The 18869-nt window shown below is 39.8% G+C and overlaps 2 protein-coding genes across 2 annotated transcripts; both read right to left on the minus strand.

The window, feature by feature from the left end:
* On the minus strand, window positions 279-6110 carry LOC109720752 (probable glucan 1,3-alpha-glucosidase). The gene is made up of 6 exons (XM_020248060.1): window positions 4200-6110; window positions 3741-4014; window positions 3529-3664; window positions 2345-2555; window positions 2022-2228; window positions 279-889 (listed from the first exon to the last, which is right to left on the minus strand). Exons 1-6 carry the CDS (start codon window positions 5793-5795, stop codon window positions 521-523), a joined length of 2793 nt encoding a protein of 930 aa, XP_020103649.1. The 5' UTR covers window positions 5796-6110; the 3' UTR covers window positions 279-520.
* LOC109720760 (pescadillo homolog) lies at window positions 7889-18675 on the minus strand. The gene is made up of 14 exons (XM_020248072.1): window positions 18543-18675; window positions 18367-18452; window positions 17768-17896; window positions 16598-16717; window positions 16343-16468; window positions 15207-15291; window positions 14992-15102; window positions 12903-12996; window positions 12435-12718; window positions 12169-12276; window positions 11490-11611; window positions 9836-10055; window positions 9536-9748; window positions 7889-8330 (listed from the first exon to the last, which is right to left on the minus strand). Exons 1-14 carry the CDS (start codon window positions 18564-18566, stop codon window positions 8250-8252), a joined length of 1803 nt encoding a protein of 600 aa, XP_020103661.1. The 5' UTR covers window positions 18567-18675; the 3' UTR covers window positions 7889-8249.

An 18869-nucleotide genomic window follows, 5' to 3' on the forward strand; every position in this document is an offset into this window, starting at 1 on the left:
ATATTCTCAGGTAAATTTGATTAAGTTCAAACATTCGAAAAACAACAAACAATAAACTCTTAATATTAATAATTCATAGAATAGGTTCAACAATAAATCAAATTGTTTTTGTCTAAAGATTAGTTTTCAAACGTTTTGTTTATTTATTCATAACAAAGAAGCATGATGTTGTGGTGCTATGAATTAGCAAAATTGCCCAGCTCTATAACCAACCATTCGAGCAAACCAATAGAAACAAAAATATACTTCGACAAACAGAGCCCTAGCAAGCCCAATCATAGAAATTCAGCTGCTTCTTATAGAAAGATAAGCTAAAATAAAACGGTGGCGTTAGGGTAAAAATTCATTCACAATAGCATTACCAGAAGCAGCAAAATTCTCTTTCCGTGCACAAATGCAGTTAAAAGTACTTAGAAGGCCACAAAATCACTTTTAGACTATGAACTAATTTCTGTCTCAGCTCAAATGCAGCTGAAGCTGATCGGTACACCTAATCCAGCAGTATAAATGAACAAAAATCTTACAAAATCCTCAGAGTCCAATCGTCCGCGATTCGAACATTAGGCTTTCGGATGGTGGGTGCGACGGGGCTCGAGCCTGCCCTTAGGTTGAGGGGACCGATTTCTATCTCGGCTTCGCGGTTTCCGGGTTCAATCACAGCCTTCTTAGCTCCAGCTGGTAATCCCAAAACTATGATCCTCTCGACGACGCAATCTGATGAGAACTTCTTCGCCCCTGAATTGGCCGGCGCAAGGTTGACGGATGTTAGCTTCTTGTCGGCGAAGACAAACCGGCGATGGATGAACGCCCCCTGCTCAAAGTCGTAGCTTTTGCCATCATCGACGTAAAGCTCTCCTTCAGCGGCAAGCGAACTATTCAAAGCTATAACCTGATCAAATGCGCTCACAGGGATAATAATATCAGAACAGAATAGATGGTAAACATTATGCAATAATAAAGAATGGCACCAGAAACTGTCACAGTATACAGTAGCTGAAAGGTTAATAGTAGAATGTCCATTACATGCTTTGTGTTGTTCCTTTTTTTCCCCCCTTCCATATCATTCCTTTTCTGAGTTGAAAGGTGAATAGTAAAATCCTGGAGCATTTCACACTATGTGCTTCACGTTGTTCGGTTTTGAAACCACTGATGGTACAACAAAATCATGCCAAACCCAATAAGGGTAATGCAAAGTGTTTTAGGTAGCTTTTGTTTAAGGCAGGAATACGACCTCGCATAAAGTTTATTCCAGCCATATAACTCAAAGTTCTGGCTAGATTTCTGTACAACGTAATCTCTCTTGATTAACGATTGTAATTAGGGGTTAAATAAAATAAGAGGTTATTTGGACATCACCAGCCCTCTCCTCTCCAGGCTCTTGCATCAATTTTCTTAGGCACACCCACTAGTACGACTCTGCATACAACCAGCGAGAAACAGCTTCGCCAACAGAATTGCAAAAAAGAAATTTCAGTCATGTAGGAAAATTTTGAAGGCGCAAAAGGACATCCAAAATCATAGTTATGCAAAAGAGGAGGGAATAATGAAGAGATATCTTGTACTATTTTACAAAACATGCGAAATTGCAAGCAGGGATACTAACCTTGTCGCATAAATTACTACTACAAAGGTAAGTAGATCGATCTGATTAGTACCACAGTAAATCAAATTGAAAAATTGAACCAGATACTTGCATCAAAATCAAAATCAGATAGGTAAAAAGGTTAATAGTACCCGGCGCTAACACTACCTGAAACCCATTATCTGTATGTAAAGGTAACTCAAAAGAGTTGATGCTGGAGATAAATACCAATTCATTTTTGAGCTAAATAATTGAAACAAAAAAGCTCAAATTTCAGGATATTTAGCTGATGCAGTAGTTAATCCAAAACAACAAGGTCACATGATAAACGGTACAATCAAATTGGGCTTAAAGACTATACAGAAGTAGACATTGAAAGATCACTAAGAATCACACTGCATGAGAATATGAAACATCAGCAAGGATGCAAAAGACATACCAGAGTGTAAGGATCGTTCACCATCTGGGTGGAACTTCGCCTGAATCTATCTTTCCTTGGTATGATTGTACCCGCTCTTTGGAAACTCGGTATGCTATCTTCTCGAACATCCAGTTTGTGAGAAGCACTTCCACCATACGCAACACCATCTCTCAGGCTGTACCAGGACTGCTCGCCAGGCAAATAAACCGACACAGATTTCTCCCTCTGTCCAGCATTTACAGGAACATCCAAATGAGTTACATCAACTTGCGGTGCAATAAAATCACAAAAAAGATAAAGAAAAACTATATGTAACAAGAGTGACTAGATAAGAAAGATACCTCCTGATAAATCCCCTGTACCAGCAAACTTGGCCCAACCATGAAAGCCTCACCATTGTTGAATGTTTCTTTATCATCAGGAAATTCCAGCCATAAAGGACGCATTACTGGGACTCCACTCACACTAGCCTCTCGGAATAGTGTATAGAAGTACGGTAATAATGAATACCGCAAGTGTACCGCCTCTCTAATCAAAGCAGTGTTTTTCTCTCTGCAGGCATTTGAAAAAAAAAAAAAACAGCTGATTCTCAAAACTTCTGAAACAACACTTGATTACAGAAAATGCGACCCTTCTAAGGTGAGGTTCTGCTTAGATGCTGTTGAAATCAAAGAAAAACCGGAATTTCTTTATCCAAAAAAAAATTAAAAAGTTTATCAGCACAGGTTGGATGGTTTCATAAAGAAGCAGACCACCAGGACATCTATGTATACTAGCAAGATAGTAAGAATAATAAATATCTTATGCTGCAGATTGAAGCGCTCTTAGATGCATCTCATGGCCGAAGAAACAGAGTTCGGTTTCAACATTGGTCAATCTTTATCATTAGAGCATCAGTGCATTCAAGATCATGAATCCATGAAAAAGATCTATGCTTCCAACACGGAACTTCCCAAAGAGGATACATATGAACTGAAAACTAGCTTGTTCCAAAATAATAGGGCTTCACCCTCGCAGATGATCGAACTGCAGGTAAAGGACATCCGGCAAGATTCTTTGGCAACTAGAAAATGGGTGATCTAGTTTCTAGCCCTATTTTATGCTACAATTGTTTAGCAAAAGCAAGATTTCTTCTAGCAATACTTTGCAAAATTATTGAAAAACGAGTACCAAGGAGCGGAATATTTAGCGGCTAATACACCAGATCGTCGTTCGAGACAACCTATTTAGGCATAGAAGACTGAGGCGACTGATAACTAGACTGTCAAGACCAAATGCCCAACGATGATGGAGGAAACGCCAGCAAATAAGCCTCAAATCTAGAGGTCCGGCAATGACAAGAATACGAACTAGAAGCACCCAAAGCGTGCTCGAGTCACCCCGACCATCCCGAGCGTCAAAAGCAACTTTGCAAGGCAGCAGAACTCCTACGCTCATCCCCTAACTCCTAAGGAGCATCATATTTATGACGATATCACGAACTCAACACGAGAATGCACAAATTTGCAGAGAGATAGCTGAATACCCGAATAACCAAGGCTCCCGTCTCTTGGTGTCGAGATGGGCATGGCCTCTAAAGAAGGGGTAAAAGGCACCGAGCTGATACCACCGGACCAGCAGCTCGGGTTCCGGGTTACCAAAGAATCCGCCAACATCCGCACCTGTATAAACAATGATATCAGATGAAACCATTACTACAGATGTAAGCCCCGCCAGTCGTAATATTGGTCTACTCACCGGAGAATGTCAATCCAGTAAGACCGAGATTTAAAAGCATCGGAACGGAAGCTCTGAGATGGTCCCAGTCGGCAGTATTATCTCCGGTCCAGACTGCTCCATACCGCTGACTACCGGCAAAGAAAGCCCTCGACAGAACAAATGGCCTGTCCTTTCCATCTCCCCGCTTTAGAAGTCCGTCGGATGTAGCCATATGGAAGTAATATCCATACGCATTGTGCACTTCACGGTGCTCTACATTTCCATAGTGGATGGCGTCTCTGGGCATGGTTACCTAAAAATGAATACACAATGAACTAAATGTGGATGTACAAAGTATTTGTTTGCAACAAAGTACGGAGTCGTATCAAACCAAGATAATAGGGAAGGATCCTGAATTGAAAGCAATGAATTGCTATGGCTTGAACCATGAACTTAGAGCACTAGTGAAGAAACATAAGCGAGACAAAAGGGCAGCACCTCGGGGCCGTTGAAGACCGAAGGCTCGTTCATGTCGTTCCATATGTAGAGCGAGGGGGTGGAGCCCTTGTAGCTCTGCAAGGAGAACTTATCCGCCCACCACTCGCGAATCTCCGGGTTCAAAATATCGGGGTACGAGGAAGACCCCGGCCAGCACCACCCCTCGAAATCGTTCCCCGACGCGTCCTTCACATAGTACCCGTTCTCCGTGGCCTCCTTGTGAATGTAGTAGGAGTCGTCCCGCTTGATATGCGGGTCGACGATCGTCACCATGTGGCGCCCCTTGGCGGCCAGCCTCTGCTGCATCTGCTCCGGGTGGGGGAACAGCGCGCGGTCCCAGGTGAAGTAGCGCCTGCCGTCGGTGTGCTCGATGTCGAGCCAGAGCACGTCGTAGGGGATGTCGTGCTCGTCGAAGCCGGCGTCGACGGCGGCCACGTCCTCCTCGTCGCGGTAGTTCCAGCGGCACTGGTGGTAGGCGAGCGCGAACTGCTGCGGCATGGCGGGGGCGCCGGTGACGCTGGCGTACTGCGCCAGCACGTCCTTGGGGCCGGGGCCGACGAAGAAGAACGCGTCGACGACCCCGGCCTCGCACATCCAGAGAGTGTCGACGCGCCCCGCGGACGAGGGGGCGAGCACGTCGATCTGCATCTCGGCGGCGTTGAGCCAGAAGAATCCGGAGGAGGAGGCGCCGGCGCCGTGGGCGAGCATGAAGGGGACGGAGCCGTAGAGGCCGAAGGGGGAGTCGGCGAGGTACTCGAAGACGTCGAGGTTGAACAGGCGGTAGGGCTCGGAGGAGTCGACGCCGGGGCCGCGGGTGGGGCGGAGGGCGAGGGACGAGGAGAGGGCGTGCTCGGGGACGCCGTAGACGAAGTCGGCGCCGTGGAAGGAGACGTCGAAGGAGACGGACTGGGGGCCGCGGGGGCGGGAGTCGGTGTGGCTGCGGAAGCGCTCCGCCCACTCGCCGTCGCCGTCGCCGTCGCCGTCGCCGTCGCCGTCGCCGTGGCGCTTGGGGCGGAGGGTCTCGAAGTCGAAGAGGCCGAGGGAGTTGAAGGAGAGGACGGGGTCGCCGGAGGGGGAGCGGCGGACGACGAGCTCGAAGGGGTCGTGGCGGAGCGCGGCCTCGAAGCCGGGGGAGATGGGGAAGGTGGAGAGGCCCGGGGCGGGGGAGCCGAGGCGGGGGAGGCGGAGGCGGAGGCGGTCGTCGACGTCGGGGAGGAGGACGTCCGGGACGCGGAAGCGGCGGCGGCTGCCGGACGCGGTCTCGAGTTCGTCGATCTCGAGGCGGAGGATGCCGCCGTGGAGGGCAGACAGGCGGAGGAGGAGGGGGCGGGGGGAATCGGGGGAATCGGAATGGGAAGCAGAATCGACGACTTGGTGGAGGGGGTGGGAGGAGGGGGGGAGGAGGAGGGCGGAGAGGGAGCCGTCGGAGAGGGAGACGTCGGCGACGGAGAAGGAGGGGAGGGAGTGGGGCGGGCGGGAGCGGGCGCGCTTGCAGAAGGGGGTCTGGTCGCAGTTCCGGAACTCGTCCTTCTTCCACGCGGATGCCGAAGACAAGAGCAGCAGCAGCTGCAGGAGAACGAGAGATCGGGGGAGCATCGTGGTGGTGGTGGTGGTGGTGGTGGTGGTGGGGAACGGCACGGAACGGATCTGGTGGTGTGGTCTACAACTCTAATAATAAGAGCATGGTAATTGTTGATTGATCGGGGAAGAGAGAGAGAGAGAGAGAGAGAGAGAGAGAGAGATTGGATCTTTGCTTTGTTGCAAACTAGGGTTGGTTTGACGAGAAGAAAGATACGATTGAGTCGCAGTCGGGACTCGGGAGAAACAGCCTGCCCAGGGATCACTGATCAGGAGCGTTTTGTTATCAGGAGATTAGACTATCAGTCAGGAGCCCAGCCTGCGCGATCCTTCTTCCTCCTTCAACAATTTATAAAATTTTATTTTTTTTTTATTTTACTGAAAATATTTAAATTAGTATTAGGATAAATTACACGTTTGGTCCTCAAACTATAAGACGGATAAATATTCTAGTTTTTAAATCTTAATTTATTACAATTTTTGACTTAAATTTTTACAATTATTTAACTAATATTGACGAATCACTAGTATAAAAATAATGTGATACTCAATCACAATATTGTAATATCACTTCCATATTAATAATATGCCAATAGTTAGTCATCTAAATTGGACTATATGATTTAATTGCAATAATTTTAAAATTTTGAGCCAGAAATTAAAATAAATTAAAATTTGGAGACCAAAGTATCACCCACCTCATAATTTGATAAGTAAAATTAACCTATATTTTTATGTAAATTAAGGAGTAATGTTATAAAAAATGTGTTGGAATACTTCTAAAAATATCACTATTACTTCTATCTTTTTATAGTCTTAAATGCCTGCAATTATGTGGGTATAGTTGGAATAATAGTAGGTCCAAAGATAAAAAATAAAAAAAAGTGAGAAAGATATAAATAAGGATACTTTTTAGAAGTATTATAGTTTAGCTTAAATTATAAGATATATTAGTAAAACTGAAAAATCATTATATCTTCGCAATAAGTAAAATATTATTATAATATTATGAGTTAAGAGGTTTCTTTATTCTCATTCTCTTGTTATGAATCTTATGATTAGTTCACTAACAAAAATATATAACTTTTAATATAAAATATGTGACATTTTTCAAAAAATTATAAATCAGTGGAACAAACAATCCCCTAAAAGATACCATAATTTTAATACTTTTGTTTGTCTGGTTTGCCGTGGAACGGCAATCAATGTTGTTAAATATAACTTTAAATATATAAAAGACTAAGGTTTATAATTTTTTAACATCTTTATTATTTACGCTGTGTATTGATGGACCAAATCGATATTTATGTAAAAAATGTTCATAATGTCAAATATTATTTGACTAAATTACACTTTTGATTCTCAAACTACGGGACGCCTAACATTTTAATCCTCATTTTAATTTATTATAATCTCTGATTCTAACTTTCTAGTTATTACAATTAATTTTTATAATTTCAATTCACTTGATTAAATATTAATATATTATTGATACAAAAATAATAAAGCATCCTAATCATTGTTGCGTGATCAATAATAATATTACCAAAATAATAATATTACCACACCGCTTTCAAATAGTGACTTACTCAACGAAATTAAATTATACAATTTGATTACAACACTTTAAAAAAAGTTCGAACTAAAAATTACAACAAAATCTGAGAACCAAAAATATCACGCAGCCAATATTTTACGAACCCAAAGTATGATTTAGCTAAACCTTTTACATGGATGAGTAGTCTCGGACCCAAGATGGGTCGGGTCGGATTAATTTCGAATTCGGCTCATCTAGATGTTTTTATTATATGGTTAATACGATCTGGAACCAACCCGACACAAAAGACGAGACTTTCACGACTCGGGAGTTAAAAATGAGCAGACCCCCAGGCCGTGACTTTAAACCAGAAGATACAAAAAATTCACCAGAACTGACCCAATCCGGCGAATTTGGACAGGGCTCAGGTCGAGGGCTCAGATCGAAAACACAATATACTTTCCTTTTAAGGGCTGAGGCCAGGCGCAGAGCGATCCAAACATATCCCGGCCCCACCGAAACTTGCTCGGCGGTAGCACTAGGGTTCCAATCAAAATATCAACACAGGGAAATGATGTCCAGTAAGTAGCTAAAATTTAAAATGATTATAACTCGCAAGCCGACTCACCCACACAGAGACCCTAGTCAGGTGCATTGCAACCAAAAATAAGTTCGAATTTTCGATCCCCATGGCGGCGGAAGCCCCAGGCACACTACATAGTGCCCTCCTGCTGAGGCACAAAGCTCCAGCAATCTATGAATGTACAGTACACAGTATACCCAAATTTCCTTGCTTAATAAGATCTTAGTATTACCGTCAAAATTTTGTCGAAACAGCAAGGTTATCGGATTCGATAAACTCTGAATAAATTTTGGATGAAACCGTGTTGATAAGTTACATCACTTAGCTCGAGACCGACCAGGCTTTTCCACAGTTACCCGCTTTTGCGAGAATTTGCTTTTCTTTTCCTTTCTTTGAGAATATCAACCTTCGCTTTCTTTCTTTCCTTGTGGATCTGAAAGATAAAGAGAAAAGCAAGAAAAGAGTGTGTTAAGTTAAAAATTTTCATTAAGGAGAAGATTAACGAGGTTATTACACATAAAATTAAAGCTAAATACTTAGAAATGAAAAGTGTTCTCGAGTGATTTAGTCATAAATCCCTAGGAAGGATTTAAGTGTCTGCTAGCATGGATCGTAACAAACATGCCATATTGTGCAGACTGAAATTAACAGTCCAAACCCATGCCCACGGCATGACTCAAAACCCATATTATTTGAAAATCTTCCCTCCGAGTAAGTTTGTTAAGACGATCTAGATTTTGACAAAATGGTCAAAAATGAGAACGTAAGATGTTCCATATTTTCAACCCTTGATTTCCACAAGCTATATAATTGTACAAAATTACTTTAGAGATCATTAATAAATTGATATTTTAGTTTTATTCATTTTAAGCAACAAGCATACATTTGATGAAACAAGGAACTAATTTAGCAAGAATTTAGCTGTCCTCAAATTCTCATCCTTAATCTAACCATCTCTTGCATGACTCTCGGGAAATTCCCAGATAAAGGGACTGCCAATTGGTGGATACTTACTGTAGATTAATGACCATCAGTCAGCTGCATAGGCTACTACGAAGAACACTAATTACAAGGTTTTCAGGTTTCAGGCAGCTGAAATTGTTCTATTCGATTATTGTTCAGTTTCAACCAAATTGCATTGGTTTAGGCCGAGACTAGTCATGAACCTTCTTCAAGGTTTCCTTACACTTAGAACTTGCATAATCATGAGCTAGGACAAAATATCACAAATATAACCCATAGAACATGTATTTCCTAGTATCGAAAAGTTTCAATATGAGATTGCCAATACTATTCAGCAACATTGTCTTGCATAATATAGCGAATTTCCAAAAGCATTGCAACCGCTTTTCCTTAAATACTTAGTTTGCACTAATACGTGTTTTCAATAAACTTTTTGCTGAATTTTTCGAGCCCCTCAAAGTTACAAAATCCTGAACTAATAGGCTTGTGCTGCTTTTCCTATTTGTTTTTAGTAAATTTCTTTTTACTGGATTTTCCACAACCATTCAAACAAAACCTAAACTCAAAGGCAAGCGCTGCAGTGTCTAACAACTCATAGAAGTTTAATCAAGTTCTAAACTAGTAAACAGAAATATGCTGATCATGAGCAAATGAAAAAACTATTGCGATCATTACCTGAATAGCCTCCAAAATGCCCCTCTTTTTACGTGACATAGAAACCTTCGCAAGGTTAAGAGCATGCTCTTCAATGTTATCCGTATCCGCAGTAGTATCTTCCTCCACATCTTCAGATGGCTTCTCCAAGTTCTTGCTTGACAAAGAAGAATAAGAAGTTCCTTCAACTTCCATCTTCAACTCATCATGGTACTGCTTCTCAAGAATCGCCAACTGGGACAAAGAAAGTCAGAGAACTTTCAGGCCATATTGTAATAACAAATGTGAAGGGCAAGCACGGTAACTAAAAACAGCATAGACCTTTCGCTGCTTCTCAGCAGCTTCATTAGCTTGGGCTCGATCAATAATTCCTTCAGCCAAAAGATTCTGAGGGTTGTCTAAATCTTGGTTATCAACACCTGGCATTGGTAAAACTTGATTTCTAGCAGCAGCTTGGAGTCTCTTTATTGTCTCTGCGTATTCAGGAACATAGCCCTCAGTCTCATTATCAACAAAAGGAGATAAATGTGGTGGAGGAACCCTGTTACACAAGATTTAAAAGAAAAAAAGTTAAAAGGCAATGAAAAACAATAGAAAAAGGAGAGACAAACATAATGCAAAACAAATATCTTGTCTTTTCTGACGGCTATATCATATGACTTGGACAGAGAATTGCTGGTTTTAGGTGAGGTAGGATACCCACTACTTTGTCTGCTCACCCAGTAATGTGGCAGACAATCGGGTAGCATTGGATGGCAAGAAAGATAATGAGAGTTTGTGCTGAAGAATCGCCCACAAATAAAAGTCTAACAACAATCAAAGTTCATCAAACCATGAAATTTGCCCCCTCTTATATTTATCTTCATACCTTTAGTTTACAACTTCTAAATATCTATATTTAGCACCAGTTAATTACTTGGTCCAACAGGAACACTCCCTTGCCATTTATCACCATTACCTCACCTCTTATATTTCAAACAAATCTATAGAAGGTTTTGCTGAAGCAAGAGGGTCAACAGTACAAAATTGTCATTTGCTCAACCATTGACAAAAAATTCATTAATCTCTAGCAAGCCTCAAACTATCCTCTTTTCATCCTTTTACTATTGCATTCGCTCTTTCTCCTCCCTCTTTTGTTTCAAATTTGTTATGCACGTTTTGTAACCACCAACAACCTCACTTCCCTACACTTCTTTAAATAGAATCCTGTCAATTGGAAATTGTAGTTGCATCTGATCAACTAGCTGTCGGTTTCATAAGGTACTAATACTTTTCATTAGGCCTTCATGAGTACTAATACTTAGGTACTACATTTTTCATTCGACCTTCATAAGTTCTTCTACACCCTAATCGAAGAATAAAGGCCATTTGTTTGATCTCATTCTCACTAAAATAAAGTAAGAGTTAAGATAATTCAGCAAACAAAGTAATTGATTCATCCAAACACTCAGGAAGCATGCAAAAACACAGGCATCGAAAATACATGGATGAAAACATATATATAATAGTAAAGCATGGGACAAAAAGTAAATCCACATTGTTTCAGACTGACGACAAAAGTCATCACCAAAAATTGAAGATGATGAAAAAATACGGAATTGTATCAAGAAATGTATATAAAATTAGCAGGAAATTGTATCAAGAAATGTATATAAAGATTAGCAGGATATCCTCGGGTTTCGAAGGAATTTTTTGTACTTATCAAAATCCCAGTAAATTTAGCACTACAAGAAAAAAAAATTTAGTCCAAATATCTCACCATAGTTTATTATCCAAGTACCACAAAGAGAACAAAAGCAATAACTTGTAGCAATGTAGTTCCAGTCTAAAATCTAAAAAGCCAATGATCTCAAATGTTAATAGTAGATGGAAAGGCAAATGGCATCCCTCTTCGCTACTGTATTACTACCAGAAGCATTAGATGGCGGAGTAGATAAGACTTAAAAGAGTAAAAATATATAATCAGCATTTTTACCTTCCAACCAAATATCCCTCTGTCGGTAAAATGATCCGGGCATTTACGCAATCATACACCCATTGTGGTTGAACATATTCTCTAGAAAGAAAAATATGGCCTTGTGTTGCCCTGTCGACAATCTGGATAGCACAATTGCAGAAACAAAATGAAAAGTCTGTGAGAAATCCAATACCAATAAAATTATGCCATAAAAAGAAAAAGAAAAAGTGGTTGCTTGAAGTATGCTTACAACTGCCAATAAACTTAACCAGCCTAAGTAGCAGTTTGAAGCCATTATCAATCCACGACGTTGCTAGCAACTAGTCCATCAGAAAGCATTTTTCATTTCAACCCTTCTTACTTTATTTACTTAAGTTTTTCTCGCTGCTGCATTTAATTCAACGCAGTAACAATTCAAAAAAAAGACGAACTCTTCCTCATTTATTTAATTAATTTCCCCCTCTGCCGGATTTAATTAATGCGATTACGATTCAAAAAAGACAAAGTAAAAAAAGAGAAAATATTCTATATGACTTGTTATCATGGCCTGGGCAGGGTAAGCATACTGCATTTGAAAATTATTATTAACTAGCATATATCATCCCATATGTCAAAATGAAAACAAGAAGGAAACACATCAAGTTTCAACACAATTATGAGCTACATCCCTATGTGGAGAAAATCAACCAAAACCTACCTGATGAGTGATGTCTTCATCTGCCTCTTCATACGGAGATCCCTCCCCCTCCCAAGAAACCACTCCTCCAAAAGCAGGAATTATAAATAAGAGCGAGTCTTTGGGAGCCTGGAATTAGAAGTACAAAACATGAAACAAAACCAAAACAAAACAATACCACTCTGACAGCAAATCCAGCAGATACCCAAGACCAGAAAATTTCGCATAATGAAGCTAAAATAGAACTAATAATTCAGGAAGTGCCACAAAATGTGAAAAATGCACACCTCACGACCTAAGAAGAACTTCAAATTTTTGAAAAGATTTTTGCACTCCTTTGTATCCTCATCCTCTTCATCTGCTGCAGTAGCATCCTCCACGAGATGCATTAAGGCACCCGGTTCGTTAGCCGGAACCTGATGCTGGAGCTCAGCAAACTCAGATTCATCATTCCCTGTGTCCATTTTGTCATCCTCAACTTGTTTCTTGTCTCCACTAGATACGATGGCATGAGAATCCGCAGACATTCTTCCAGAGCTAGCAGATATGTATCGAAATAAACCATAAAGCTCTGAGAAGAATATGACAAGCAAAACGTTGTTAGTATCTTGAAATGAATCTAAAGAGAATCACTAAGAGTGCACAATTGACATAAAATAAAGAAAATCAACAAGATAAATCGACAGCAGAGTCTAAGTAAAAAAGTTGAGCAGAATATAGTTGGGAAGGATTATGATGCAACAAGAAGCATTTACCAGCTGCTAAAGCTTCAAGCCGAGGATCCAGAATAGGAGGATATTTCACATTTATAGAATGATAAAGCTTGAAGTTCACGAAACCTAGAAGAGCCTGAAAAGAGTTTTGAGTCAGGATACTAAGAGATGAAAATCCGCTGCAGAATCAACAGAAGTCATACACAAAGATGCAAGCATTCAACATATGTTGTTTTAACATTTTCAGACATTTCAAATTTTCAATATGCACCATCCACGGTTGAGTACATTGTACTAACAAAGAAAATATCCAAGCATCCATACTCAAGAAAATGTGTCCCATTCCACAAGATAGCTTCTCTAAACTAGATTGATCCATCCCTATCTAGTACAGCTGTATTCTCCAGCTCTATAAACCAGCTAAATGAACAAAAACTGCAAATTGCAGAACATCCTACAATCACCTCCTATTATAAAAAATAAAATCATGCTAGCGACACCAATACTCACCAAACAATGCAATTAAATTGAACTAACACAATGCAAAAACTGAGAAATTATACTAAAGGCACAATAAACACCTTTGAAGTGTTAAAAAGCTAGGAAGCTTCTAAACAATATCAATTCCTCACCCAACACCAAAATATATAATTAATAGCTAAACTGAACTATATAAATGCTAGTGCACGATTTGCCAACAAACTACTACATGCACCCTTATCAGTGTTTTAAAAAGCCCAAGGCGCACCAAGGCGCAAAAGGCTGATAGAGCCTAGGCGCAAGGCGCAGGCGCGCGCCTGAGAGAGGTGAGGCGCACAATTAAAACAAATAAACATACTTTTTTAATAATTATTAAAGGACAATGAATATTCTTTAAAAATCATATTACACAATAGATATTTTATGAATAACCAAAAAATCATATCGTCGGAAAAAAAAAGTGTTTACTGTTTCAGCAATCAGCAAAGAGTGTTTACTGTTTCAGCAATCAGCAAAAAGGAAAAAAATAGAGAAAACAGAGAGAGAGAGAGAGAGAGAGAGAGAGAGAGAGTCTTTACTGTTAAAAAAAAGTGTTTACCAAAAGAAAAAAAAGAAAAAACAAGTGTTTACTGTTTACACAAAAAATAAAAAATAGAGTGTATATTTACTGTTCACATTTCACAAGCAATCTAAAAAGCAATGTTTGTGCAAAATTTTTAATTCAGCAAAAATGCAATTTTTTAATCACTTGTTCATTTATCAGATGAAAACACTGTTAAAAAAAAAAAACTAAGCAGAGAGAGGTGTTGAAAGTGTTTACTGTTTACCAAAAAAAAATAAGTGTCTACTGTTCACAAAAAAAAAAAAAACGTAGGAGGTAGAGTGAGAGAGGAAGGAAATTAAAAAACAGTATGGTTGGGAATCGAGAAAGAGAGAGAGAGCGAGAAAGAGAGAAAGAGGTGATGCTTGCTCGAGACTTCAAGCGGAGCACCGAAGCCGTGGAGAGAGCGAGAGAGGTGATGCTTGGCTGCTTGCTCAGAGTTGAACCTCAGAGAGTGAGCGAGAAAGAGAGAGAGAGAGGTGATGCTTGGGCCGCTTGGCTGCTTCCTCGAGCCGTGGAGAGCCAGCGAGAAGGAGAGAGAGCGAAAATGGCGGATGGTTGCTCGAGCGGAGGACTCAGGGAGTTCGATCAACTTTTTAGGGCTTCTTTTTTTCTTTTTTCTTTTTTTACACTTAACGGGTTAATTGGATGTTGGATCCAAAGTCCAACCCATCAGATTTTTTTTTTTTTGGCATCAGGCGCGCCTTGCGCCTCAGTAAAGGCGAGCGCCTGGGCGCAAGAGGCGCGCGCCTGGGCGAGGTCGCCTGCCTAGAAGCTGCCTAGGCGCGAGCGATCTCGCCTAGTGCCTAGGCGCGCGCCCGAGGCGCGCCTTTTAAATCACTGACCCTTATCTAAACATGCAGTTCAGACCTAACTGACATCATTATCCATAAGTTAATCCAAGTGACCTGGCTGCAGATAGTCGTGACTCATAGCTAAATATGCCCACTATAACCAGACCTAATTGGGATCATAATCCAAAACACAATCCAAGTGATCTTGTTGCAGAAAGTTGTGAGATGGGAATCAAAGAGAGCTTCCACTATTTACCTCATAGAACTCAAGAAACGTGAGCATGACTCTGAAGTCAACATCATCCGGAAGTACTTGTTGCAGTGGATGTGGCGTCAACCATGTGATCTTTTGACCCTCAACCTCAGCCTGGGCTAGAAAATACTTAAAATTAATATTTATCTACAACAGTGGGACAAAGTAGAAATGACTATAATATTATACAATCAACAGTGTGAGATATATGCCATTACCTGATAATATATGCCTTTCACAGATACAAACGTCTTTCGAAGGCTATGGGTTCTAGCAATATAGGCTTGCCATTCCTTGCTTAACCTGATTAAGACAAAACAACATATCCAGAGTGATTAATTTGCCAACAGTAACGAATAAAAAATAAAAAAAGAAAAAGCAGATGAATAGTAGATTTGGAGAAAAGAACAAGATACAAAATGCTCAATCTTAAAATTGCCTGAATGGAAATGCCTTCAAGAACCTTTCAAGGCATTCACGTGGATAATTTAAAAATGTTAGGCAGTAAATATGCAAAAACAGCTTGAGAATCTTTCTATAGTATTGTCAGTCATTGATGATGTTGAAACATCTAAATCTTGATAGTCCAAAGTGAAAAAATGACATCAAGATTCAATTTTGCTCTAAAATTGTACATATCTGCTAGCAATGTTCAATCTGTCAAAAAGTAATTGCCACTTAGAAGCATAGCTGAGCATCCAAAGGCAAACCACCACTTTAAGATCATGGCATGCTCCCCCACCCCCTCTCTCTCCCACCATAAGTTAGAATTCGAAAAAAGCTCAAACTCACACACTCATTGATATATATATATATATATATATATATATATATATATATATATATATATATAGATACATTCATGAGAGAGAGAGAAAGTTGGACTGGATTACTATTAATAGCAAAATTTCNAAAATAAAAATTTTATAAAAAATGATGATAAAAGACTTGAATTTAAAATCAGAGGTACTGATATTACTCTAAATAGTGAAAAGAATTTTCTATAAAAATTTTATCAGATTTGGATTGTTTTACACCATTAAATTCACAATGCATCACATCTACCATTAAAATTGTCAATTTTGAGAGCTTTTGATCACTAGTCAAATGATGTCGAAATATTATGAAATTTAGTTTCCAAATACTTTTAATAGTGTAGATCAAGTCTAACGGAGCCGATCGTCGATTTGAAAGCCGCATAATTGAAAACAACTTGGTAGCACGGAGGCCTCCGTGCTATCGATAGTATACCAGCCTAGCTTTATATATATATATATATATATATATATATATATATATTCACAAAGTATGATATAAAATAGCAAGAAATTGTGCCAATCTGAAGAAATGATACCTCATACAGTTGTGGATACGCCCCACTTGAATGTGTTCACGTTCAGCAGCAGGCAATGCTGCAAATAGATGAACCATCGTGAGGCAATCATCCAAGTCCCGCAGTGCATCAATAAAAGTTGGGTACCTAAAAAGTCACATGCAACATCACACACGTGTGTAGTTTGAAAAGTAATCAAGTGTCAAGTTGGAAAATCACATGCCTTTAGCCGCCTGTGATGACTCTTTAAGTTTATTAGGAAAAATAAAAACAAACCTTTCTAGGATAAGCCTATCAAGCTTGTAACTTGGCCGGCGATTTACCAGCCTGTCTGCAAGATCCCTGTTCCTCCTTGCTTCAGCCTTCCTTATCTTTCTATCGTGAGCCCTCATATCCCTGGGGAATGACACAGATCAGGAACGTGTAGATATTGATATACAGTACATTACAAGAAGCATGAAATACTTAAAAAGAGTGCATAGTTATATAACTTGTTTACTGCTGAATAAAAGATACTAATGTATACCAGTAACATGGCTGTACTACGGAAATATCAAAATCGAGATTCTTAGATAAATAGTATCGTATCTTATATTTAACGTACTTAAGAAAGAGAAAACAGTATCTAACCTCAAAAGTAGTTATGCCAACTATATATGAGTCAGGATCAGTGTCGTGAGGCAAATTAAACTGTTGATACATCATACATGTATGGCATATTATTACACAAACATCTACAATCTAGAATAGACCAATCTATCACAAAGGATGCTCTTTTTCATCACGTAGTTATGGATACCAAGACATTTGACATGACATCCACTTCTAAAGTTTATAATCCATACTCAATATACCTATTGATAGATTATAAACAGAACCCAAACTCTCAACATCACATTCTCAACATCATAACTTATGTAGTCTAAAAAAAGTCAACAGCCCGCTAAACATGTCTAGTCTTAACATCATACCAAATAAAGCATCAACATCATGTGATAGATGTTCTATGGCACTCTTTATCCCAACCCCTGCTAGTAAAGTCACAAGGGAACTTAATGGGATTTAGATTAACTGCAAATTGGAATCTCTACAATACCCTAGTCACATAAGGTTGCATCACAATCTGATTAATTACTTAAAATTCCATGGTAGGATCACCTGTTAGTTACAAATCCCACAACAAAATGCTTATCATAATTTCATAAGAAGTGATCGATGCCACCGCAGATGATTGTAGTAAAGATGTTTCCAGAGTGTACATAATGACTTAATCTTATATGCCATCTCCTCCCATAGCATGTTCCGACTATACCATTTTTTAAGATCATCTCATTTCGCTAAAAAAGTGACAATTTTTATCGTTCATCTCTCTATTGCAATATCGGACAAATAAGGTAACATGTAAGGCATCAACTCAACAAATAATATCATCAAAAACCGGCGTACCAAAACTTCTGACGCAGAGGCTCATGAGCAAGAAACTGGATATCCTTCATGAGGTAATATGTCTTGTTATTCCCTTCGACCTTCTTCTTCGGCTCCCGTGGGAAGATCCCCTTGAGGATGCATAGCTTCCTGCACAAATTGCAGGACATCGGGAAAAATTAAGGGGCAATTTCTGCAAATATAAATAAATCTTAAGGCCTCATTTGGTTCTGTTTCTGTTTCCTAACTTTTTAACTTTGAATTCTACGCAATTAAATGCAAAAGTTAACCATAGTCGAATAGATTGTTAATAATCCAGATATCAACCATCAAACCAGCCCATTCAACTGTATAGAATTTGAAATTTAAAAAAAAAAAAAATGGTGGCGTAATCAAACAAAGCCTAGTTTTTTTTTTTCACTCTACCACTTCTGCTGTAGTAGGAAGCTGAAATTTCGGAGAAATTTGAATCTGAGCGTGGCCAAAAAGGATCGAATTTGGTGCTTTTAACAAAAAAGCAGTTAGAAAAGTTTAAAAAAATAGTGCTTTTCCTAAAAGCACTTCATCCTACAGCAGGAACCGAACAAGCCCTACGAGGAGGAGGGAAATCGCGAAGAAACCTGAAAGCCTGGAGGCTGATCTGGAGATATCGCACCGCCTTCGTCCTCGTGATGTACTTGGCAGCGTTCCCCTCCTTCTTCTTGCCCTAGAATTTTCACAAGCCATAGAAGATCAAACCACGAGAACTGATTGAGATAGATCAAAAGAAAAAAGAGACAATAAATAAACAAATTACCGGGGGCCTGTAATGCTTCGGCATCTTCGCGCAATCGAGAAGGGGATGCGAAAAAGAGGAGAGGCGTGGAGAGAGGAGAAGAGAAGAGAGAGAGAGAGAGAGAGAGAGAGGCGGCGGGGAAAGGGTTTTAGGGTTTTTATCGACCGGTTCGATCAGGGTTGGGCCGGTCGAAGCCTGAGCCGGGCTTAAAAAAAAAAAGAAAAAGAAAAAAAAGAAGGTAAAATTGTATGCAGATGATTTAAAAAGAACCGTCCAATATTTAAAGGGCAAAATATAGAAAATTTTTCTATAAATATTTATTTTATTTATTCCTTCTTTTTTTTAAAT

This window comes from Ananas comosus, linkage group 1 (assembly GCF_001540865.1).
Source record: "Ananas comosus cultivar F153 linkage group 1, ASM154086v1, whole genome shotgun sequence".
NCBI classification, from domain to species: Eukaryota; Viridiplantae; Streptophyta; class Magnoliopsida; order Poales; family Bromeliaceae; genus Ananas; species Ananas comosus.